Source organism: Lactuca sativa, chromosome 1 (genome assembly GCF_002870075.4).
Source record: "Lactuca sativa cultivar Salinas chromosome 1, Lsat_Salinas_v11, whole genome shotgun sequence".
NCBI lineage: Eukaryota > Viridiplantae > Streptophyta > Magnoliopsida > Asterales > Asteraceae > Lactuca > Lactuca sativa.
Genome location: NC_056623.2, coordinates 49,439,445 through 49,464,900, shown reverse-complemented (window position 1 = coordinate 49,464,900; position 25,456 = coordinate 49,439,445). Strand labels below are relative to the sequence as shown.

The window sequence follows — 25,456 nt, the reverse complement described above, 5'->3', positions numbered from 1 at the left end:
TTTAGGCTGGATCATCTACATTTAGCTCTTCCTTACCTTATTACTATGAGATCCTAGAATATGTTGATGTTCTTGATTCAACCTCTTTCTAGAACTTAATTTGTCTATATCCGGGACCAACATAGAAGTGTTATGATTTATGTGTGTTCAAAAATCTAAACATATTAGTGTAACTATTAGTATTTTTTTTTTTTTAAAACAAGGACGTTTTTTTATGTTTATTTGATTTGAAAGGGAAACTAATCAAATTTATAACCAAGGTGATATGAACTATGAAATATGATTTCTCTTCCACATAAACTAAGTCTAACAGAATGACAAACTATGAAAAAAGAAAAAAGCCATTAACCACACATTTATAGATTCTTTTGTGATATCAAAAATAATATTTAAAATATACCATTAGTTATAGGATATAAATAATTAATAGCGGTGTGTAAAAGGTTTGATGTAAGAGTTTTGTTTGGCAAAATAAATAAGAATGCATTAATAGAGTAACGAAAACAAAAAAGTAAACATGGTTTAGATGTGTAACATGGAAAAGAGTTAAAGCAAAATGCCTTTAGTTTTGTGGTTGAGGTTGATAGATATATGAAATGGTAAGAGTACGTGGCACAAGGCAACAATAATGATCATAAACTTACTTAAGGTTAGGGATGCGTTCATTTTCATGAAAACTAGAAATCCCATTTAAATAACTTCAAATATATCTTTTAGGGAGGAGAGAGTCATCCCCTTCACAATAGTTTTTCTTTTTCATTTTTCTTTATCTTTCTCAACGCATACGGAAACTCTATCTTTTTCAACCCACTCAACCCATTCGATTAAAAAAAATACAAATCAATCAAGGTAAAATTTTAATTAGGAATAGAGTTACCACCAATATCACTCCCTCTTCAGTGGGTTGTTTAATTGGTTTCACTAATCGACTCTCTCTCTCTCTCTCTCTCTCTCTCTCATCTTCTCTTGCACCATGTATTTTAAGACTTATACCTTAGTTTTGTATTTTTTTTTAATTGAATGGATTGACAAAAATAGAATTTTCGTATGTTGTGGGTTGGAAAAGATGAAAAAAAAAAAAAAAAACAAAAACAAAACTAATGTGACATGGGTATGGGTTGGGAGGGAACCCTCCTCCCTCCTCACTTTTAACGTTTCACCATAATAGAAAGACTATCATAAATGATCATATTTTTTTTACAGCTATTATTTACAATATTATCATTCATTATTGCAACACATAAAATGCCTTTCATTTGCAAAAAGAGCTTTACGAAGGATAAAAATAATAATAATAATAATAAGTGCATAAGAAATATATGAGTATTCATAGTAGTTTTGAAAAATTAATCATTTTGTGAAAAAATGATCATTCATATCCTCATCATATATATCTATTAACATGTAAAATTTAAAGCATTGAGTGGAAAATGTATCTCTATTTATTGTCGTTATTTTATATTTAATCCCTCACTTATTTTATATATATGTACCTTTTTTCTTGTTACATTTTGATACAAGTTTATTATTACTTTGTAGCAAAGTATTACTACTATTAGTTTTGAGAATGTTGTTCACATGACATCATGAAGTCATTTTGTTTATGTAATAAAATGTTGATGATAAAGAGTAGAGATTTTGCATTTGAATGTGAAAAGAAAGAAAGCTATACAACATCAACTTACAATCTGTACAGTACACCAATGGATGGAAACATGTCCATGTCCATCACCTCTATATATATAATTTATATATATATATTTATATAATCATAATCATATATATATTTGCATCTATTCTCTCTCTATATATATATGCTCTCTCTCCACAAGTAGCACTGACCAGTGACGCCAAAAACCATCATCCCTACTCTTTTCCAAAATAAAACGATGGATCATCTGTTTTGTACAAGCAAAAATCGGCACCTTTCTTTCCAAATTCTCTCCACCTTCAAGGATGGAAATCCTCTACAAATTTTATATTTTGTGTATTAGCAAAAGAATATTGATAAGGTAGTCAGAAAAAATATGGAGTATTAACATACCTTTACCTTTTATAGAGATGACTTAATAATTAAGTCAACGGACATATGTCTAAGACGGGGCATCACCGGCACTGCTGCTGCCAAAAGTTGAATTTGGAGGAAGTGGTGCAGGTACTTGAGCTGAAGTCCACGGCCTTTCTTTTAAGAAAACTGCTTCAGCAGTCGATACATCCGTTGTTGCAGCATACGGTCTTTTCACTTTTCTTTTATGTGCTTCCTATAATATTTTTTATAAAAAAAAAAAAAAAAATCATTCGCTTTTTGTGGAGGATACAAACACTAAAGAAATAGATTTTTATAGGATACTGATGATCCATACCTTTAATGATCCTTTTGGGGCATACGTACGCATTGCTTGTTCAATAGATGAATAAACCTCCATTGCTTGTTTGGTATCACGGTAGCATTTTACAGAGCGTTTCTGATCGTTATCTGATGTTTTGGATTTCAGGTACAGGATAAGCTTCGATGGAGGTGCATTCGCGTGATCTTTTTTCCCTGTTGTTAGTTCCATGGTTGCCAGGTCTTCCCATAAAACATCCCACAACACCAAGCACGGATCTCTAGCCGGATTGAATTTCTTCTGTGTTATAATGTTGGATGTCTGCCCCAAAAACACTCTCAATTAACAACAAAGTATAATGTTCCGTTTGCCTTATTTTTATGTTTCATAACAACTTTGGTCCCTGGATCATTAGTTAAACATAGGGACCAAAGCTGTAATTTACTCTTTTTTGAAGACTAATAACAAATAATACCTGTAAGAGCATGACTCTTCTATGTGTCACAAGAAGTATTTTATCTTTACGTAGTGAGAAATGGTCTTCGTAAGCATCCGATAACGCAAACTTTCCACGCACTTTGAACAAATCCACTTGCAAAAAGAACGAACCCGATTCCGCAAGCTGAAGTATAACCTGCATTTGTGTAAAAAAAAAAAAAAAAAAAAAAAAAAGATGTGTAAGGGGCAATGCTGTCATTCAACATTTTTTTATGTTGTGGGTCCCACTCCCATATATATATACCTGTCCCTGTGCTCTGTATTCATCGTATGGTTTAAGTAAATTATCACCACTGATAACGCGAGGGAGTCTTCTGCGAAGAAGGAGGTCTTCTGAAGTAATGGCAGCTGCTATTTTCATTCTCATTGCGTTTGCACCTTCCGTTGTTTTTGATAATAAATCAAGGACTCCACTTACAGGTTGTGCTGCAGCGCCTATTATACCCTTACCTACCCCCGAAACAAAACCTTCAACTCCAGATGCTTTTGCACCTTCTAGAGGCTTTGTTAGAATGCCAGTAACTCCACGGAATAGACCTTTTGCTAGTGCCCCTCCACCTTCTCTGATCACATCACCAAAATCTTCAACCCCTTTGTTTTCCTGCATGTTTATTTTAAATAATAAATAACTACTTTTATCATTTAAGACAACTGAAAATAACAAAACTAACCTGTCTCTGGCGACTTTGAATGAATTTTTTGTCCATTGATAGAGCAGCAACACCTTTAGACATATGTCCAAATGCACTGCTGGCGTTTCCTAATATGTCTACACCAGAGAGCAGCTGAAGAGGCTGGCTCAGGATATCTTTTGTGATATTTGAGATGGCATTTGTGATGAGAACACTTTGTCTTAGAGATAAGTTTTCCAGGAATCTTTGATTTACACGAATCTGTGAGCAATTACAGCATGCATACATTATTATTATTCTTGTTAATCAGATGATTATGATAGATTAGGGAAAAAGTTAAATACTTACTGGCATATTTTCAGTGTTCCCAAGAGCTGTCATCAAGGAAGCCCAAAACCCAAGTACACCCACAGGGCGCTGAGTTGGCGACATGGCCATGGAGAATTTAAATCGAAACTCTGAGATATTTAGAACACTGCAATTGAAAAACATGTTAATACAAGAGAAGAGGTGGGAAATGAGGAAGGGGTTGAAGTTGAACAGTGCATACCCGATGTCAACGATGGGGTCCACTTTGACAGCAGTTGTTTCACTATTATCACCGAATCTACTAAAGTCAATCTGCTGGACCATGCCATGAAGTCGCCAGATAATTGGTTCATGAACACTTATCACAAAGGCAGAGTTTTCAGGACCCTGTTACAAAATGTACGGAGGGTGTTAAATAAGTATGATTATTATTAAAGTATTTGCTACAAGAGAAAAAAGGACTTACTTGCAAACCGATGTAAGGGTAAGCAGCAAAATCTACCGATCCATCAGATTGTTGTGTCATGGAAAATTTCAATACATAGTCTGCCTCTACTCCAAGTCTTTGTGGCCTAAAGATAACAGGCATTGGTGTCAAAGGCAACTGATTGTCAACTTGGATCCCACGCATTCTTAGTTTCATCCTACAAATACATCAGAACATGGAAGTTTCAGGGATTAGCAATAGAATACAGCCAATCTTTATTCCAAATTGGAGTGATAGTATTTAATAATGTTAAGACATTAATTACCTGGAGATTCCAGAGCCCAAACCAGATGAATGTGACAATTGAAGGTTCTGCACTGATAAATACAGTATCTCTTCGGGTGTATGATCGATAACTGATAATCCGAATTCTATGAGTTCAAGAGTAAGATGGACTTCAGAATCTGACGTGGTAGCTTCTGGTTGGAGATCTTTACTATTTGTTTGTTGTGATGAAGATGCTGCAACAATGGCTTTGCTTGTATCTTCTTTGGATTCGTTGTTGTCTGGTATCCAGTCGCATATCATAACCACATTCATTTTTTCTTCTTTCATTATAGTAACACGCACTGCTTTAGTGGGTCCCTCGTCCACTTGAACAGGTGGATAATCACGAATATCATCAATATTGTATTTAGTTGGCTCTTTCGTGTCATCATCCATACGTATTTCCAACATTTTTTGTCTACCAAGATCTTCCCATGAATATGAAGCAGTTGAACAAGGAGGAAGACGACACCATGAATCATCACCGCCTTCAGTTTGCCGGAAATGGAAGGGTAAAAGCATACTACGGTTTTCAATCCTGCCATGTAGATCCACCCAGTTTTATTTAGTTTTTATCAAGATTTTGATTTATTCAATTTCTATTTCATATATCAAGAAAAAAAAATTCAAAATTACCTGTACTGGCTGGAAAATGAATTGGGACGAAAGATGACATCAAAACGTGAGCTTGTTGTTCCACTTCTTACTTCAACTTTCAGATATAAATATTTGCCAGTAGTTTCGTTTTTCAAGGAAATGCGCATGGAGCCTTCATTTGCCACACTAAATGGCATACTCCATTGGTATCCATCGATTTTCAACTAAATTTTGACCATGAAAGAAAAGTAAGCACATGATGGATTAATTAGAGATATAATATATTCATAATTTCATATCCAGACCTTCAATAATTCAACTTTGACGGATGCCTGCCATTTAAAAAGATTTGGAGTATCGATAGGATGAAGCCAAGTAAGTGACTGAGTACCAGATTGTTGCAGACATAAGCTTAATCCAGCCCTGTTATAAAACACGGTGTGTGGCTGATAATGGACAACCTGTATTAAGTAATTTAAATCGTACAGTTAAATATAGATCTTGAGTCTAAACTGTAAAGTTAAAATGAGAATCCATAAAAGGTGTAAATTTACTTTTGTCCTATCGGATGTCATGTGAAGTAGAATCGAAAGGCTGTAGTAAGATCCATCTGTATTAAAAGCTTTAACATCCACTCTTTGCTATGAGAGGAAAAAAGTGAGACATTACCATTAGCTAAATCGATTTTCGAGTGAGAAGGTGAAGGTGAAGGTGATAAAATTATTTCAAGAATAGAAAATGCGACTCACCTTCTTTTCGAGCTCAAGAAGTGATAGTCCAGCACTAAACACATCAGAATTCTGAGTGGCGACAGCTATACCCACACGAGGTGAAAGATAGGCATCATTTCGAGATGAAAACAGCATATTGCCACCCTGTCCCACATAGTCCTGTGGGGAAAACATGCTGGGAGTAGGGCTAGTGTCGTCAATTGCTTCTAGAACTTGGATGTTCCTCCTTGAGCCAGTTGATTTTGGCTCTGAGAGACTAAAAGTACCCCTAAAGCTAAATTTTCCAGATCTGGCAGGTTTTGTAACTGGTAAGGGATCTGCATCTGCACTCTCTGAAGGGTCGATTTCTACCACTTGATATGTAAGGGGGATAGAACAGTCATTACTTATCCAATATGGGACAAAAAATCTTATGGTATTTGGAGAAGCGGCAGTTGCTCCCATGTCACGTTCGATGCTCACACGTAATCTCCTGTATCATGTAAATTAATTGGCATTTTTATAGGAAAAACTGCAGGAAATAGCAATGTACTTTACTCTTTTTACCCCTATAGGTGATGTACTTCATCTGTTTACCCATAATAGCAATGTACTTTTTACTGTTAATACCAATACATAACCCATAAAAGCAACATACACACAATTTGTTACACAGTAACAATATACTTGCATTTATTGACCAATAATAGCAATATATAACAAATAAAGTACAATGCCCATATTGGTAGCAAAATGTACTTACATTGCTATTATTGGTAAAAAGTGAAGTAAATTGCTATTATCTATAAAGAAATATAAGTATGTTGCTATTGTGGATTAACAAAATTTAGAGTACGACGCCCATATCAGTAGCAAGAGTAAAGTATGTTGCTATTTCTCGCAATTGTCCTTTTCTTATACCCAATTATGAGATGAACAAATAGAATATCTTCTTAGAAACAATCTCATTCAATTTTTTTGCTACTTAGATGGAAGAGATGTATATGTATTCTTACAAATACATAGACTTTGAACAAGTGAAAATAATCATAAATATACAGGAAATACAAACCTTTTTTTATTCTGATGGACCATCCAAAATGAGGAAGCGTGAGCATTAGTTGAAAGATCCAATATAGGAACAAGATCCTGGTTTTAAAGAAGAGTGTGTGTGAGAGAGAGAGAGAGAGACAGAGAAGAAAACGTTTCTGAATTATCTTTGATTAAAATTAAATACAAATTTCTGATGAAAACAATTAATGACATACCTTTTCCAATGTCCATCCACCTTGAACTGATAATGTAAGAAATAGAGGATTTCGGACATCAGCATGATATATGGGGACTACAGCACGTGATTGTATAAGGCCACGCTGTCTCTCAGATGTATTTCCATTTCCCAACTTTTCCCATATCGTGAACTGTGCTGGACAAGGAAGTCGGTTTTCCAATTTCAAAGGGGCACTGACCGTAATTTTCCAATCATAAACAGGGGCATTTAGGTCCGACTGAAGAACTAACGCATCTGCACCTACACTAAGCCAAAACTGTGTGCCTTCACTCGTAGGGCAACACCAAAGTGTGTCATTCTTCTCAAGTTGATTCAACTTCATTGAGGAACTCTTCGTTTTCTTCCCTGGTTTCAATAAATTGTCTTTAGAGTCATGTGAAGAATGATCTTTGTCTTTGTCTTTGTCTTTCTCTTTCGACCCACTAGGACCAGAAGAAGCTGACCCAACAGGACAACCCCATGTGTACAGCCCTTGAACATGGTCAGCAGAAGGGCGAATTTGTAAACAACTATCGGAATCCTTGGACATGGATTTCCATGGCAATACTAAAGAAGAATTAGGTTGTAAGACACGGATAGCAGAACCGGTGTTTGATGTCTGTTGTTCACCATCTTTTTGCCTTGTACGAATCCAACGTCTTCTGCGTACATTATCTTGATTTGTTCTTAAAGCATTTTGAGGAGTTGGAGGCCATTTTAGTGTTTGGTAATCTTTCCCGTATGCCCATCCGTCCACATCAACAGAATCGGATTTATCGATTGTCCATGCTGACACCCATGCCCATCCAGGTGGAAGCGGTGGTTCATAGAAAGTCTGACGTGGAAAACATCAGTTTATGTTTTTGAAATTTAAATAAAAAAAAAAAAAAAAAAAAAAAAAAAAGAAATATTGACTTGTATCTTACATTGGTTGAATATGAAAGATTTCTGTTGCTCCAACGACCTAGCTCATTCCCACGGAAACTGCGCTTGTTACCCCAACCCAAAATTGTGCTATGCCTTTGGTTTTCAAAGATTTCTTCAATGGCAGTATTGCCTTCAACTAATTCAGAAGGCTGATCAGGATCATGACTTTTGGAAACTGAACATACGTTTATATCCAACTTAATGTCTGAATCGTTTGCGACTGTTGCAAGACCTCTCAGAATTGCACGCTTTTTTCCATCTTTCATGATTACGTCCATGGCAAAGAACTCATTGTCCAGTTTTCTTGTCATGACTGAAAGTGGAAGGAATGATCTAAAACTTTCCCAAACACCTTCAGGACCAAGTCCCACCCAGAATCCTACATCGTTGTCTGCGTCTTTCTCCTCTTCATTTTGCAGGGTTGAACCTGTATTCATTTCAAAATAGGACGTAGAGGCTACCAGACACCCTTGAAAAGGCAAATCATCGGTCTTTTGTTGACCCTAATGTAATAACATCATGAGTTGCAGATTATTAGATATCAAAAGTTCAAAACAGATAAAAACATGAAAATGAAAATGACAAATCACTAACCCTTCTCATTAGAAGGTGTGTGGCGGCCTTCTGACCCCCAGTTGCCTGTTGCAACATTCTAGTTGAGGCTAATTTTCTTAAGGGATTTGCACCATGTCCAACTGAGATTGTTGAAGCACCCACAACTTCACCTGGTTATAGAAAAACAAAATAATATCAGCTTGTGGATATACTGGAAACCACAATGTAGATATATCACATTTCAATTTTAAAAGTTAAATTACCTTTTCCTGCTTTGGCTCCAAGATTAGTCACCTCAACCTCCAACCTAGCCATCCCCTGTAACAATACCAAATGACATATTTTCGAGGATTATAAACAAATAATTACTATAAGTTGTGAAATTTCAACATACCTTGCGAGGAACTTCAAAGATAAAAAGTTCATCCCATGTGGCATTGCCAAGATCATTAGCTATGGAAATCAATGGCTGAACGCATCTGGTCCTTGCACTCTGAGGGAACAGCCTCTGTTGACTTCCCTCTTGAGTATCAACAACAAGCCGAAGTGCACAGAAGAAGGTATTATTATTTCCATCATCAACAGTTGGTAGATCCTGAAAGTTTGAGTATTAGCAATCATGTTCAGACATATTTCATGACATTAATGTTGATAATACAACCTTGGCTTCGATTATTTGGACTGCAACATAACATCGTCCCTCCCTTGAATCCTCAACCGCATTTAATCGATCCGAGTATCTTGAAGGTGGAATCCACACAGAAGCACTGTCATCATAGTGCAGCAGGCTAACTGCATTAGAACTTTGATCAAACTTCTTCAAGTAAATGTCACATCCAAGTCTGTTCTCTATGGTTACTGTCTGGAATTCGTCCACATCCAATGCAGAAAAAAGTGAATCATCTTCATCAATGATACGACTGCTAGTTTCCTGTTTATTCACAAAGAAAAGGGAAACATTAAACATCAAATTTATGTAATTGAAATACCAGAAATTGTTGAAGATAACTGATAACATACCTCATTTGACTTGATTTCCTTTTGTTCTAGTTCTCTCAGTCTTTTCCAAGCAAGGATGGTTTCAGCAAAAGTATCAATATTTGCAGCACTAATGTTTACATTAAGGACACTTGTAGCTGCAATCCGAGCTTTTTTTCCTGCGTGCTCATTCGTGTCGTATGTCTCAAATCTTCAAAAGGAAATGAAGAGTAAATGAAAGGCAGTGTACTACGACCAAAATGAAATAAAAAATATAGGTAAGGTAATACTTGAATATTCCATCAAATGGCTCCACAATGGGCTCCCATGAGTCTAAATGTGCGTTAAAAGTTGATGCAGCAATCGAGGATATCAGCACAGCATTCATGGAGTCCATTCCGCCATGTGTCGCAAGCTTAATGTTGGTGACAGTAACATCAAAAAAAGGTGTTATCTGCAAAAACGCATGCAACATGAGTGAATAAGAGCATATAAATTTTTTGAAAATAGACAAGAAAAATATACCATTCCACACAGACTATCTAAAATGGTTAGAGAGAAGCATTTCAATTTTATTTCTGCCATTATGTTGTCTCGTGTCTTTGGTTTCACAGAATCACCAATAGTAAACGCCAGGCGGCTTGAAGGCTGCTTCATGTCGGACCGTGCAAGGAAAGTGTTGGCCTAAAATTATCCAAAAAAAAACAAAACGGTTAATAAATACTGAAAAAGAATCTAATGCCCAATTTTAACAATTATAAATCCAGACCTGATTATCAACTTTCCAGATACTCCAGCTTTGGTTTACTTTTGAACTTTGATATTTGGATATTGGATTCTCATGAATATTAGCCTGGGTAACAAGATCGTTCCTTGGACAGCAAAGGATATTCAATTTTGGCATTTTATCTACACGAGTAACTACACAGCCCATAGAAGCATAACCTGGAGGTGCAATTGGGTACCAAAAAATGGCCTCATCCACACCTTTGATTATAATATGAGCAACTTTAGTGAACTGAACAGGGTTTGCACAGAGGTCACCACTGTCAGCCTTAAAAATTATCCCCAACCCAGGTGGCTCCAAACTGAGAAGGCGAAGAAAAAAAAATGCTTAACCAATAAAGATTTTCAGAAAGCAATGAGAAAATGAAATATATGAGAGAAGAAAGAGGTCTAACTAACCCTTCAGTTATGCAGTCACCTAAAATCTTAAATCCGGGACGTGGAATAGGTCGCCACACGGACATTGGCCTGCGGGTATCACAGCCCTTGTCCCACCAGATTCTTTCAAAATTTGGAGTTGACATGGAGCAACTAGCTTTCGTATTTGATGAAGATAAAGTTGTATCCTTGTTGTTATTGGTTTGTTGGTTTGTAGTCTCCTGGTCAACATTTGTATCGGACTTGGGTTCTCTTCCAGAGAGACGACGCCAGCTCGAGTTCAAAAGAAGAAGAAGGTTAAGATCATAGCATCTGTCGAGTGGGGGACAGCTAATAGAAGGATTTGCATCGAATGATCCAACAAAGTTGTCCAGTCGCCATATGCTGAATCCTGATGTATATGTGTTGTTTGGGGGAGCGTTGAACATGCATGCTGAATACGCTGTGGATGTTGCCAGGTCAGCACGGATACAGTAGACGATGTGATTAGGTGGCGGTTCGTTTCCAATATGTGCAACACATCCTACAGCTAGGTATCCTGGGGGTGCAATTGGTTCCCATAGAGAACAGTCGGAATCAACACCTGGACAATCTTCTGGTCTTTCAGGTGTTTGGATACAAGAGAATAACCCAACAAGCTTGAACCCCAGAGGCCTCCTTACACGCCCGTATGTATTACTCACAGCCATAACAGCTTGTGAAGGAGGAATAGGCCTAAATTCAAGTTGATTATTAATTAAACACAACTAAAGAGAACTGCTTAAACATTAAAAATATATATATAAAAAAATGATTACCTGGAAGTCACACAATCTCCCAAAATGACATAATTGGAGGGAGCTCGAGGTCTCCAGAATGTAATGGCATTCTGATGCCCTTTCACTGCAAAAGAAAGTAATTTCCCGTTCTTGTTAAAGAGTTAAGACAACTAACAAGTAGGTGGCATGACAATAAAGGGGCAAAAATGGAAAAGTGAGTGTAAAGGGGAAGGAAGAGAACACCTTTTGGAGACACCCAAACGCGATCAAAGTTGGTACAAGGAGACAAAGGATCAGCTTTCTGAAAACGCAAGGCATTGACCGCTTGATTTTGTAGATTAAGAATCAGGGAGATGGCACTTAAAGATAAATGGACATAAATATCAGTAGAAATCAATGATATATTTGTTTTATCTTTTACAGAAGTAAATCCGGCAGAGATATCCACTGGATCAAGAATTCTAAGACCAGAACCAGCCTCAACAGTCAAATCCTTGAGAAGAGCTCGAACCCATGTATCATTTTCTTTTGATGCAAACCTATTGAAAACAGCAAGAGCATAGAAGAAATTAGATTTAAATTACCCTTCCATTTGGAAAAGGAGAAATATACTTCAGTTTTAACAAAAAGCAGAGTCTTACATGAAGCTCAAATCCATTCTTACACGAAGCAACTTTTCAGCACTAAAGGAACCATCAACGGATGGTTTGCTGCTATCATAAAAAGTGAATTCGGGAGACACCACCTGGGAGATCAGCAAAAGTATAATGCAATATTAACACATTGAATGGAACATAGATTAGGGAAGTATTGGAATAAATAGAATATACACAGAATAAATCAATATCAAAACAACACATGTGATGTAGGGGTGGGGCCATTATATTGACCTACCTGGGCCTCGAAACTGATACTAGGTTTAGATGTTTCGGTTTGAGCGGTTTCAGAAGTACTTGAGGAGTTTAAGATTTTTTCAGCTTTATCTGAACTCTTTTTCTCATTGATTGAAGCAACAATGTCCTGAACCACAATTTCTACACCATCATCAGCAGAGGTCGAGAAACTGCTATCATTACTCAAGTATGTGTAATCCGTCAAAAGCCTAGCATTCTGACATCAAGAAAAAAGTTATATAAGATATCACATACTGGAGATAAGCTCATAAGCATCAACTATATAATATATTACGCATTACCTTAATCTTGACATTTGCAAACCGCAGTTTTTTACCCCTTCCAATAATAATAATGGGTCGGAATTCTGAAGATTGCGACTGATCAAGATCTTCATTCAAAATTATAGTTTTTCCACATCCATCATAAGTATATTCATCAACTCCTGCAGCATCTACTACTAGCTGTCGATTTGGTGTGAGGGTTATCTCATCTTCAGTCTGCTTATACATTGTGCTAGATAGAACTATCGGGTTGTTTTTACTGATTGGGTCATTTTTAGGATCCATGACTTCCTCTTTTCCAGTTATGGCTCCCAAAGCTGGGACAAAAAACTCACCAACTGCAAGAAGGAAATCAGGAACAACAAGAACTCGAGGGAGTTGAATCCGAACCACAAGCAGTTGAGATGCTGCCCTCATTCTGAGATCCATCAATACCATGGTTGAATGTGGTACATCTACGTTGGTGGTCATAGTTTCACATCTTACAAATCCACCTTTAGTAGAAGCTGGTTTGAGAACATCAGTGCTTGTCCCAAGCATCAACCGCATTTCAGGTCTGGTGTCTGGACGAACATCCAAAATCGAAAACCGGGGAAGGGTGATGTATAAGTCCATTTCTGAAAAAGAAGTCATTCTATACGAAAGCCACAAGCCCTCCAGCTGAAAAAACAAAAACAAATAACCGAGATTTCAGAAAACATATACAAAGGGACATGACGTCTGATGTTTTGCTTTACTTACAGTGATATGTGCTAAAGGTGTATCCTCTTGAATGCCATTGCACAACTCTAGCAGTGCATGATCCATCTGAACTGCCATTATGTTGACTGAACGTGACAAGAAAACTTGACTGGTCATGTTGACTTTATCAGCCAGGAGGCGTATTGTATCCGAGTTGTCAGAGTTTATGTCACGGAAAGGAGGAGGGAGGTTAGGTTGTTCACCCAAATTCATGGCAAGACAGTTGGTGATGATACCATATTCTTTGTCAGACACCACCGTATGCAATGAGCCTATCTGTTTACAACAGTGGGTTTATGAGTTCCATCATATTATGAAAAGATATAAAAACAGAAAACTGTGACAGTGGGTTTAATTTGAAGCCCAAACCTTCACTTCCAAGGCAAAATTTGGAACTTTGCGGAAAATGTCTCTTAAACTGCGCCTGATAAAGATATGAAAGTCACGGCCTTCACGTATCATTGGCTTCCCTACAATACCATTTACTCCAACAGCCATATTGAGTCCAAAGATCTGAAGCAGTATATAATATATATGCAACACGTTACTTCATGTTAATGTTATATTCCAGTAGGAAGAAAAGGAAATCCCAGAATGTAGTACCTGTGCATGCATAATGTCACGATGAACAGATGCCGGATCTTCCGCAGGTCCATGCCAACTAACTTCATTGGTCACTTTCAAATGGCCTAGATCAATTTCCAAGAAACTGCATCCATGAAAGAAACACTGAGAAACCATTTTCACAACACATATGATATGATTATGAACAAACTGCAGTTGGAATGGAAGAACTACTAACTCTGTGCCATTGGAATCCCGTGGTACCACTATTATTGGAGTCTCTAATGAGAGGTCCAACTTCATTGCAGCAGCTCCATCCATCTCATACTTCTTAATCAACCATTCAAACCCTCCAACTTTATCAACAAACTTGATCGCTTCTTCTGAAACTGGAGGCGCCAGTGCCACAAGATATGTAACGAGCTGCAACACGAATTAACTTCATTTTAGTAATAAAATACATACACATAGACAACATACAGTGAGTTTACTTAGTCATTCAATTGAAATGAAGAGAAAGAAAGTCAAAACTAACCTCTTGAATGAACCTGTTGAGGAAAACAATACGAATGGAAGAAAGTTTGCCACTCAAGCTAAAGTTATATCCTTCATAGTCATCATCTTCAGGACTGTAGGACTCAAATGAGAACTGATATATACACACATATAAAGAAAGAGAGATTAGGGCAAAGTAAATAATCAGTAAACCTTTATAGTTATACACATAACATCAACTATAAAAAAAGTACCTGGATAAGAGATTCAGCTCCTTGATTACGTATATCAAAAATCCATCCCCAAACATGATCCGTACCTAGTGAACAATCACACAGCCTGAAATTTCCTAATGTACCTTCAACTGATATAGAACCAGGGTGAACCTGTAAAATAAAGTGTTTAGATATGTACCAAAATAGTGAGAAAAAAAAATAAAGAGAAGGGTGGTAGTTCCTGACCTTAAGACCCAACATGAAGCTTTCTTGCACAATCGTTGCAAGTTGAGATCCATCCTCCTTGTTAAGATATACAATGACACTGTCAATATTCATTGCCATGGAAAATACAGTTCGGGATTTCCCATGTCCCAATAAACCCTTGACTTTTGCTTGCTCATTTTCATCAGCTTTTGCTAGCTCATTTTCTTCAGCTTTGTCTTTTTGCACTGAAGTTGCATCCTCTTCCTGCGATGGAGCAGGACCACTTGTCCCACTACTTGCAGTGCCCATATCAATGCCCAAATCAATTAAAGCAACAATAGTAGGGCGGTGGCAGAAAAATTCAAATCTTGACATGCTGATGCTCATCTACAATTATATAAAACAACAAAAGAAATTAAAAAATCATCAAGTTTGTTGATTTATATTACATTCATTGCATAGATCAAAACTGTGTGAAACAACTTACCTGAGAATCTATCCCGTTATAATCAGGGGATTGTGGGGTCCGTTTCAAGAAGGTAACTGACACAAAATCAGTTTCATCAATGCCTTCTGCTTCAAAAAATTCATCTCCAGCTCCACGATCTTTCTCATGAACCACGGGTTCAAGGAAATCATCTTCGGCATCTGCGAAATCATCGTCATCATCGGCCACGCCTGCCGATATCTCCTCCACCTGAGGAGGGTTTGTAGGACAGGGACGGAAACTCTCCACAACGGATAAAGCCAGATAATATGGGCCTGATGAAGAATCTTGAAGTTCATCTTTGACTTTCAACAAGTGTAAATTCATCTTCACTGTTAGATCCCCTTCACAGGATTCAACATGCACCTGAAAGATATAGTTATAAGTACAATAATCACAAACTACATGCAGAAAAACTGATCATCTTTTTAGTTTACAAACCTTTCCTCCAGCAGCAAGAATCTCAAGAAACGGAGTCTCCACAACTTCATGCCCCTCAGTCTCCATCTGCAAGGTTGAACAATGTTTGCATATATTTGTTACACACAATAATATATGAATGGGATAGGAATTAGGAAATAGGAAGGAAAGAAACATCGTACTAAATGTACACTAAGATAATAACTACAGCTAACCTTCCCATATATTGTGATCTTTGTTTCCAACAAAGCTCCATGAAGAACAAGATCAGCTGCGTTCGTTTCAGTAGAACCAGGTTCAGTAGGTTCAGAAGTCTCTGCAACAATATCACTAACACCCTCGCCTTGTTTTGCAAGCATATCAACTGATGGAGTATCCTACACCATGTACATTAAACATCATACCTTGTAGCTAAACAAGATGATATTAAAATGGATCAAATATGACAAGTTAGCATCATACAGAAGCTCGGTAGGTTGCTTGTACAAGTCCTCTAAGCCAACTTGCTTTCTCCTTCTCGTTCTGGAACTTTACAACCAACGTACTGGAAGACTCTAAAGCCTTAAAAAAGTGCCACAATATCACCAAAAAGATATATGTTAGCACCATAATTAGCCATAAGGAATTGAGAAGGTGATGTTGCTATTTAACTCTATACTCTGTAAGCAAGAAAGGAAAAGTTCAAAGCATGCATCATTTACCTTCTGGATGTCCATGCCTCTATTATACACAGCAACACAAGAAGAAGAACCGCCAAGACTGTCGGGGGGTACTTCATAGACTTGCTTACCAGCCATGCTGCATCATTTTTCAGCCAAACAAACATAAGTTACATCCTTATTTGACTAGAAAAACTAAAAAGAGCAGCAACAATACTGAAAGAAGTGAAGGGGGAGAGCTATGTGAACCTAGTGCACCGCTGATAGTTGGTGGATGTCTGAGACTCCAACTGATAAAGATACAATCCAGCCAAAGCAAGATGTGAGGGCTGCCATGAAGCAACTGAATAGCCAATCCCCTGAACCAAACAAAATTTTATTAAAAAAATGAAGGAGATGCGATTCGATAAATTTACCAATTTGTGAAAGAACACGTACCCTCCAAACAAGTATTTGAACATCATTTGCAAGATCAGAGGAACTCCATGGGGTATGTTCAGCTTGATATTCTTCTACAAGCTTTGTCCCACTTTCTATGGTACCAGAGAGTACCTTCAAGAGTTCCATAATCCGGCTGACTCTTGATGGTGAAAGGCGAATACCAAGTGTAGGAACTCGGACAGAAACACGAGTTGATGGATGGCATGGATGAGGTACTTTAATCTTTAGTTGACAGGCACAAAAGAAAGCTTTAGAACAGGGTGTGTAATAGGTGAATTCCATCAGAAAATTTAAAAGAAGAAAAAAAATACCTTCTCAACGATAACAACAATCCCACATCTATCAACCAGAGAATATGAAACACAAGCACCATCCACAACAGGATATGCAGAAAGCTGACTACTATTATTCAGAGATTCAAGAATCTCAGAGCTACCATCCGTAAAGAAGGCAGCTATATCCCTTCCAGAAATATTAAAACGGGTATACAAGGCTTGTCCCTTATCATCAGGCTGGTCCTCCTGCAACAAAAGGTGTGTTTAGCTTCAAATCACATTGAGGGAACAGAAAATATCCCAAAGAGTAATTGAAATATACCTCTGTTCGCAATGTAAAATGACCAAAATCCAAAAGAAAATGACTGTTATACTCTGACGAGGAACTTAATCTTATAGGAACTCTGATTTTTGGAGCATCAAGGTCAATATCAAGAGCAAATCTGCAATGCAAGTAAGAAATACAGGAAATTAGCAAATCCAAATGAACGATAAATGTGTTCAAAAATATTTCTATCTTTATTCTGTAAGTGAACCTGCTTTGCTCCTCTAAAACTGTTTGAAATTGCTCTTGAGCTCGACGAGTCGCCTTTTCTATCTTATTCTGTAATTGTATTATCAAAGAGTGAGATATTAGTTTCTCAAAGATATAGCTGAAACTATTAAAGCTCATCTAACTGTACCTGCAAAGCAGTTGCTGTTTCAAAAGCAACTGTAGGGCTAACAGAACTGCTCCTCTTCATAAATTCCAGAAAGCGGTTACAGCTATCCATCAAGACCTATAAATCAGACATAAAACGAGTCGAATAAAAGACAAAAGAAAGAGGAAGAAGTAAAGAAGAGAAAGATAGACCACGGGGTAAATATAAAAATAATGTTCAAGACAATAACAAGCCATCACCAAATTATAATTATACTAAGAAAACCGAATAAATTGTAACATTAAAAGGATTATAGTTATTTGCAATAAAATACCGTGACATGGCAAGGAGATATTGTTGCTGAAGCCCTCCACTCTAGGTTCTCTCCAGCAGGTAAATACACAAAACTAGCACCCAATGCATTTGCCTTCTGCTTATTGCAGACACTCTGCAAATAGAAGAACATTCAAAGCAGAATCCAAACGGTGACTCAGATGTAAATAAAAATGTAAATGGAGCCAAAGGAAACGTTAACAAACCTGAGCAAGTGAACCTTCAGGGGAAGAAACTCCATAGTACTTCAAAGTGAGATTACAATATATACTTTTATGTTTAAACTTGGCAGAGACTTGAAGTTGTTCAAATCTACCACACACAATTTCAGTTTCATTTATATTAATGATCCTTGCAGCAGCCTGACCAACGGACACAAGTATCATACGCTGTGTCATATTTTGCATATCTTTTCCTGACTGTGTTGCCATCTCTTCATCTGGTTGGAAACTCAAAAAATTATTAATCGTCTGCCATTCATCTTTGCTCAATCCGTTCTCAGCACTTTGAGCTCCCTCAAGAGCATCTTGCTCTGACCCATTCCTGAATTAAAGGAAAGCAGGATGTCATTGGATAGTCCAACAATGCACAATAATAAATGATCATGTAAAACAAAATATAAAAACAGTTGCATAAACCAGAAGAAAAGGAGACAAGTCAGTAACAGACCATCCAAATGAAAACCAGCTATCCTTCTTTTTCATCCTCTGCTCGGCTTCTTCCTTTGATTTCACAGATTCAACTTTTGCATGTGCAAGGAACCTGAAAGATGAACACAAAATCTCTAAAAGCTCACAATCAGAGATTACAAAAGATACAATTAATTATTAAACCAAAAAACCAGTAGCATGTCTTGTGTGACTAGAACACAAACCTCCATAGAAGAATAACTTTTGGAAAAATGTGTAACTAGAACAAAAACAGTAGCATGTGCATATCCTTTTGACTTGGTTTCCTCATTAATTTGTTGAAATAATTTCCGTTTAATGAATATGGGTAAATTAACTTTTGTTTGATACGATTTTGATTTGGTTGGCTCATTTGTTGAATTGTTTTGATTTAATGGATATGGTCAAACTTGTTTGTGGAGCATTACAAGGGAAAATGGTCATTTACTCACATTCAAACAGTTTATTCGGTCCAAAAAAGAAACAGTTTGGCACTTGCTCCCCCCACTGACATCATTTACCCATCTTGACTTAATGGGAGAAAAGGGAAACAATCCTTAAATCCACTAACACAATAAAGTGAGGTTCTGTTCACCGATCCCAAAGTTACAGAACCAATTAAAATACACATATTTCTCCAATAACCATCAGGGGTTGCAAAGAACAAAGGAAAAACAAAACTAAAACCATCAACAGCATAGCAACTAGAACACAAACCTCCATAGAAGAATAACTTTTGGATCAAGATCTCTCTCAATACTTCTAGCTTCTGGGTCATCAGAATCCTTCAACTGTTGGAGTATACCAGCATACAGCTGAATATATCGCCTACGAAGACAACAGAAGTGCTGAATTTGGCTCCAAGATAACCTATAGCTGAATCAACAACCATTAACAAATTATTAGCTATGGACAGCAATAAACCAAATCATATAACAAGTAGATACCGGTAGTATTAAGAGATATGTATGTATGTATGGAATACCTCATTTTCTTCTGCTGCAATGCAGCTTGAGCAAAATAATCCCACCACAGTTTAGGACCCTCTTTAACTGACACCACAGGCCTTAAATGTGACACCTCAACATATGACTTATATTTTGATATGACCTCAAGAAGGCGAATCCAATCATGATATTGTGCCTGTAAAACAATATATCAAACTTATCCAATTAGAAACAACTTCAAAGAAGAAACTAAAAGAGCATGAACAATTCCATCAAAAGTCAAGGTTCTTGTCACCTCTGTGAGTGTCAGAGAAACATCACCAAGGATAAGATGGGCCTCCTCAAAAGGCATTTCTGGATCAGTTCTCTCATCATTCCCCAAGCGGTGATACTTGAGAAGAGCATTAATTGGTGAAACTAAGTAGTGGCGATCTCGAGCCCATGCAGAAACCGCATGACCCTTGGCAGGTTCATTTATTCCATCTTCAAATATCTAACATTCATGAAAACTGAAGCTTAGAAATCTTGCACATCAATGGGTACTTACTACTTCCATAACAACCGTTTAAATATGCAAGAAACAAGGATCATACCTCAACCCAATCCTTAGGACTGAGATCTTCCCATTTCTTATCCACCTTCCAAGGAGGTCGGTTGGAATCATGATACATAGCAAGCCTTTCAAGTTGCAATGACTGAAAAAACATGTGAGATATCAAAAAGACATTAACAAACTTTCGGTAAGTGATGGAAAAGATATAAAGAATTGAACTTTGTTAAGAATTCCTTTCCTGTTCCTAAGACCTAAAAAGGTGTCAATGACTAAATATTTAAATGGAAAAGCAGGATACAAAAGATGGCAAATGGGACTGACCTTTCGCAATTTATCTAGTGCACCACTGGTGTCAAATGTTTCATTCCCCTTTTCATCCACTGTAAAAGCAGCAAGCTTTGCCAGAGTAAAACCAACAGCAAAAGGATGTCCTGGATTGCTGAACAAAAAAAAAACATTGTTCAAATCAAGCAGATGAAGAAATATGGACTAAGAAGCTTTCATTAAATTAGGGATGGAAAATGACACCAACCTAATAGGATCCTCATATCTGACATGGACATTTCCGATTGAGATCTTAAGATTTCCTATAATTGTACCAATCAAAGAACCCAACCATGAATTTCCAGCAGGCGCCTACAAACAATAAAAGATGGCACACTCAGAAGATGACACCAGAGAACAAAGCATTCAGAAGACAACTAATGTAAAGAGACTAGCTGTTGAGCAACATAAAGACTTATGCTTTAAACACAATAAGACTTAAGCACATACATTTCCAAGCTTTGCTTTTGATATTGCATCAAGTGTTGCTGTCTCGGCTTCCTGCAAGACAGTTGAATATTCAGTAAGCAGCCCAGACTTAATAAAGTTAACCAACAGTTCACTAGAGACAGCTTAAATATTAAGGATACTATGGGAGAAAAAGCAATATATTTACCTCAATCTGTTGAAGCTTCGATTCAAAAATCTTTTCCCGCTCCTCAGCCTGTAAATTTAAGAAACAAATAATCATGTAATCAACATCAACCCATCAACTTTGAAAGAAATGAACCATGTGAACTAAGAACACATTTCTTCATACCGTAAGAGACCTTCCATCAGAAGCTGGATGAGCAAGAATGAACACACGATCTATAAGAACTATCACAGGCTCTTTGCCAAGACCTTTCCAAGGAACCTATATTTCATTTAAAGCAATAGGGATCAGAAGTTCATATCTAATAAAGAGGTCCAAAAAACAAGTTTTATTGTGTAAAGAGGTACCTTTAATGTTATGGTACCAACAAAACCAGCTTTTACAGTAACAGGAAGTTTTAATGAATTGAGTGCCTCTGCCTTCAATTTCAAGTCTTTTAGAACCACGTCACCTGAAGACATAACTGGCTATTAGAATTTCAACCCAACAATTGAAAATACTAAGCAACCTCTTCCTCCATCCTTAAAGATTATTAAGGAAATGTACATAAATTATTAACAAACCTTTCCAGACACTGATTCTTAAGGCTTCTGACGAAAGTCCATGGACATATTCGCCCAAATATCGTCGAAGCAAATGCAATACCTAAAAGCATAAAGATGTTAAATAAAATCCATCAATTTCCATAACTCACTATAGAACAAACTTTCAACTTCTTTCTTTCATGACATTCTAAGGTGTACACAGACATTCATCCAGATAACACAATAAGAACACTTCCATTAGAAGCACAATGTGATTCATCTACAAGATAGTTGATATCATTTGAGGACATCTCCTAGACTAAATGCAAGGTCTAATGTAAGTTCATGGTTACAGTGTGGCTGTTGTACAGCAATCAAGCATGTGGAACAAGCTTCTTAACTACCTGTTCACTTCGACCATCTAATGCATCAATTAAGACTACCTATCTTCCAAAACAAAATATTAGATAAAAGAGATGCATTGTGACTTTTAATGCCAACCCTAATTCTTTTAAAGTTAATTGATGTGGATTTACTTCAGATCTTAGCCTGACTTTTCAGTCCTAATGCTTTCTACAAGCTCAAACTTAGCTATCAAGATGTTGCAATTGTTTAACGACTCCATATCATTTTTCTGGTTAAAAGTCTATCACGGAGCTGAGGGATAATATATCATGATGGAACTATTTCACGTAGGACTCAAAAAGAGCTAACAAAAGGAAGAAAAAATGCAACAACAAACGTATCAACTGATCCTCCTTCCATTACAAATAAAGAGCTGCACTTGGATTTACAATGTGAAGCCTGCAACATTTAATAATCAAGAGATACGGATTTTCTTACAAATTAGAGAAGCATTTGTCTGTTTCTACTTGTTATCAAGGTTCAAATGCAATTAGCAGAATATCAATAAAAGTTTAAAATCAAGTTGGCAAGAAACTTGTTATGCATCCAAAGTCAAAGCGTAGCTCATCCTTAGGAAGAGGAGCAGATATGATAGGTTCGAATTAGCATCAAAAAAACAAAGTAAACGTAAATTAACATAAACGAATTCATAAATATTGTGGATGTAAGAAATAAACCGAGATAAATTCTTACGTGCGCTTCGAACATGGCGAATAACTTAGGGCACGGATTCAATCAATAGGGAACCACATCTCCATGGAGATCGTATCAATAAGAACAAGCATCATATATGAAATGAATCCAAAATTTCAGGTAATCGCTGATAAAGGAAAGTTCTAATTAGGAACCTCGATGTGGCCTCTGATAAAAAAAAAATAAAAACAAAAAAAAATGATGGAATAATTTGTGATTTTTTCAGAGTTTGCGGACGGTTGTATGAGAGAGAGTGGGGGGGAACGAAAAATCAAAGGGGCCTTGGCGGTGCGATGAAGTGTGTGAAGTGGTGTATCTATTTTTGTTTTCGTATTTAATAATGAATTCATTCAGCTTTCAGCGTTAATTTCTTGTCGACTGATCTTGTTGTAAACAATTTGGCCCTGGATTGGCATTTTGGTAGGGCAATACCGAAATATCAATAAAAGTCTTAAGATATTTTGATTATCTATTGAGGAAAATGTCTTAAAGAATCACAAAAAAGATATAGTTTTATTCAAAAAGGTATTATTAATGTTTTTTCTTGCACGTTAAACAAAGTTGCAGTTTTATTCAAAAAATGTTATTAATGTTTATAGGTTGCATATTATATCATTAAGGTTTTCAAGACGTGCGGAAAACATCGTTGTAACCGGTAATAAATGGTTTAAATGTAATATTGCCTAAAAAAACAAATGTCATTATTACGTCTTTTTACATGTCATATATTATTGTGACCCCTTAATTATGAACATTTAGAGAAACATTACATCTCGTTACATGAAAGTTATGGTTTGTTTCTCTAATTCATAGTCAAATCATCTTTCTAAGAACTCGCAAATGTCTTTTATTGTTTTATGCCCTTTTTATTATTTTGCGTCCGTTGAATTTCTTTCAAAATTACTAAATGGCTTGTAATTTTTAAAATATTGAAGTGCATTAATCAATGAACTACATTTATTGTTTTTGAATAAAATTTGAAAATGAGTTTCTTTGAGTGAGTGTAGAAATTGTCCTTTTAGCTTAAAATTGATGTTTTGTAGGTCTAACCTTCATGCCCCAAATTCTTTACTTTCGCTATTATAAGTCATGTATTGCTCTAAATTTATAGTGTCTTTTTTTCTTCAGATGATGAATCAAAAAGGTGTAAAAATTATTCGTATGCTTTTTCAACTTCTTTCTTTTACGTTCGCGATAACCTTAGTAGATGTTTCGCTCGTCGACTGGTGGTATTAAGTTGGATGTTAAACTCATGGTGATATACTTAAAAAATCAATTTAGGCATCTAGCTTAGAGTAATATTCAGAAAAATAGCAACTATGAACAAAAATCTCAACGTAATTATCAAAACATGTCGATAGATGTGACGAAAAAATTTTCTATAACACTCGAGTTTCCGATATGAATTATTATTATTTAAATCTTTAATTTATGTTTTTTGTAAATCGATGGAGGCGTGGGGCGCCCTTTACTTTTGGGTTGATGTCATTTTTAGTGTTTTGGGTTTATTTAAGGGGCACAAACCTCTAAGGTTTCGTCATTTTAAGCTTTAATCACCCTCAAAACGCTCCTTGTGAAACCCTAGCCGTCATTGAAGAGTTTTAAGCTCATCATCTCTCATATAATCCATTTTTGTGTTGTTTTTGTGTTCTTGAGTGGGGGAAACAAGAAAGGTTGGTTATTGGAGCATAGCACTTAAAGTAATGAGCATTCTCTTTTCTTTTTGGACCTTTGTAAGTTCAAAATATTCAAGCTTTATCTTATTTCACATATAAATTTAGGAGTTTGTTAGGGTCCTAATCCATTTTAGCAGGTTTTGGTCCCTTTGAGGTTTGTTTCATGCAGTTTGAAGAACTTCATAGCTCATGAATGGTTTGGGTCAGGATCTGATCATTTGCTAGAGTAAAGAGTGTATGCAGGGGCTCTCTTTGCTCCATGCATGAATATAAGTGCACTTTGGGCACTTTTGGGACTTGTGGTTTTATATATTATTTGTTTGGACCATCCAAATTGCTAAAGTTTGAAACTTTATCCATTAAGACACTAAGAAGATTCATATATGATATTTGGGATTTCTGACATAATGGATTAAGTCATTTGTTCAATTGTTTTGGCATGAAACGTGGGGCAACTCTAAAAATCGATTATTTTGTCTTTTAGTCGGGTTAGGGTTCCCTTGACCCATCATGTTGACTATTTGACCATGTTTGACTTTTGGTCAAACTTGTTGGTGTTGAGTTATAGGCTGAGTATGGACCTCCATTTAGTTTCTAGGTGGTTTGTGTTACTAATTCTTTTGAGTTACGAGTGTTTATCTGTTCAACTTTTGATTCTTGTGAGTTTTCTCACTAAAATGTATGTGACATGTATATCTAGTGTGATAGGTTGTTAGAGTACGAATATGTGTTGGGCTAGTTAATCTATATGTTTGGTATGTGTTGATTATAGGGGGTGATGGTTATGTGCCTACATGCCACTGGAATGGAAGTTAGAGGTTCAATAAATCTTTGAGATGATGGTTATGTGACTATAGGCCCACTGAGGTGTTGCATATGAATTGCATCTAGTTGAAGGTTCTACTAGTCTTTGGGATAATAGTTTTATGCATGTAGG

The 25,456-nt window shown here is 36.5% G+C and overlaps 1 protein-coding gene across 2 annotated transcripts; it reads right to left on the bottom strand.

The window, feature by feature from the left end:
* Positions 1-1,616: 1,616 nt before the first annotated feature.
* On the bottom strand, positions 1,617-23,150 carry LOC111909220 (uncharacterized). 2 transcript variants are annotated; one of them, XM_023905009.2, is made up of 64 exons: positions 22,844-23,150; positions 21,785-21,866; positions 21,569-21,672; positions 21,387-21,482; positions 21,243-21,290; positions 21,077-21,127; positions 20,835-20,938; positions 20,624-20,741; positions 20,343-20,444; positions 20,045-20,242; positions 19,788-19,945; positions 19,520-19,678; positions 18,804-18,896; positions 18,341-18,677; positions 18,136-18,249; positions 17,844-17,939; positions 17,697-17,764; positions 17,483-17,603; positions 17,197-17,406; positions 16,883-17,107; positions 16,694-16,803; positions 16,487-16,583; positions 16,248-16,346; positions 16,001-16,162; positions 15,807-15,872; positions 15,366-15,731; positions 14,918-15,265; positions 14,711-14,842; positions 14,497-14,610; positions 14,200-14,384; positions 14,001-14,106; positions 13,767-13,910; positions 13,398-13,673; positions 12,675-13,316; positions 12,374-12,589; positions 12,121-12,224; positions 11,723-12,018; positions 11,519-11,603; positions 10,743-11,435; positions 10,327-10,645; positions 10,083-10,241; positions 9,848-10,011; positions 9,600-9,768; positions 9,241-9,510; positions 8,974-9,174; positions 8,843-8,897; positions 8,619-8,749; positions 8,024-8,527; positions 7,096-7,932; positions 6,900-6,976; positions 5,867-6,320; positions 5,672-5,758; positions 5,423-5,578; positions 5,157-5,341; positions 4,519-5,058; positions 4,233-4,410; positions 4,008-4,153; positions 3,806-3,932; positions 3,497-3,718; positions 3,070-3,426; positions 2,803-2,961; positions 2,364-2,648; positions 2,051-2,261; positions 1,617-1,967 (listed from the first exon to the last, which is right to left on the bottom strand). In XM_023905009.2, exons 1-63 carry the CDS (start codon positions 22,856-22,858, stop codon positions 2,094-2,096), a joined length of 12,690 nt encoding a protein of 4,229 aa, XP_023760777.1. In that variant the 5' UTR covers positions 22,859-23,150; the 3' UTR covers positions 1,617-1,967; positions 2,051-2,093. The 2 variants fall into 2 exon arrangements, with proteins under 2 accessions (XP_023760777.1, XP_023760778.1); XM_023905010.3 differs by lacking the exons at positions 19,520-19,678; positions 19,788-19,945; positions 20,045-20,242; ... (7 more) ...; positions 21,785-21,866; positions 22,844-23,150 and adding an exon at positions 19,009-19,037.
* Between the last annotated feature and the right edge of the window lie 2,306 nt (positions 23,151-25,456).

Coding starts and splice junctions, on each gene's coding strand:
- LOC111909220 (XM_023905009.2), bottom strand. Junction 21,291..21,386: donor CTGATGGAAGGTCTCTTACG/GTATGAAGAAAT, acceptor TTAAATTTACAG/GCTGAGGAGCGGGAAAAGAT. Junction 3,933..4,007: donor GACCCCATCGTTGACATCGG/GTATGCACTGTT, acceptor TTTCAATTGCAG/TGTTCTAAATATCTCAGAGT.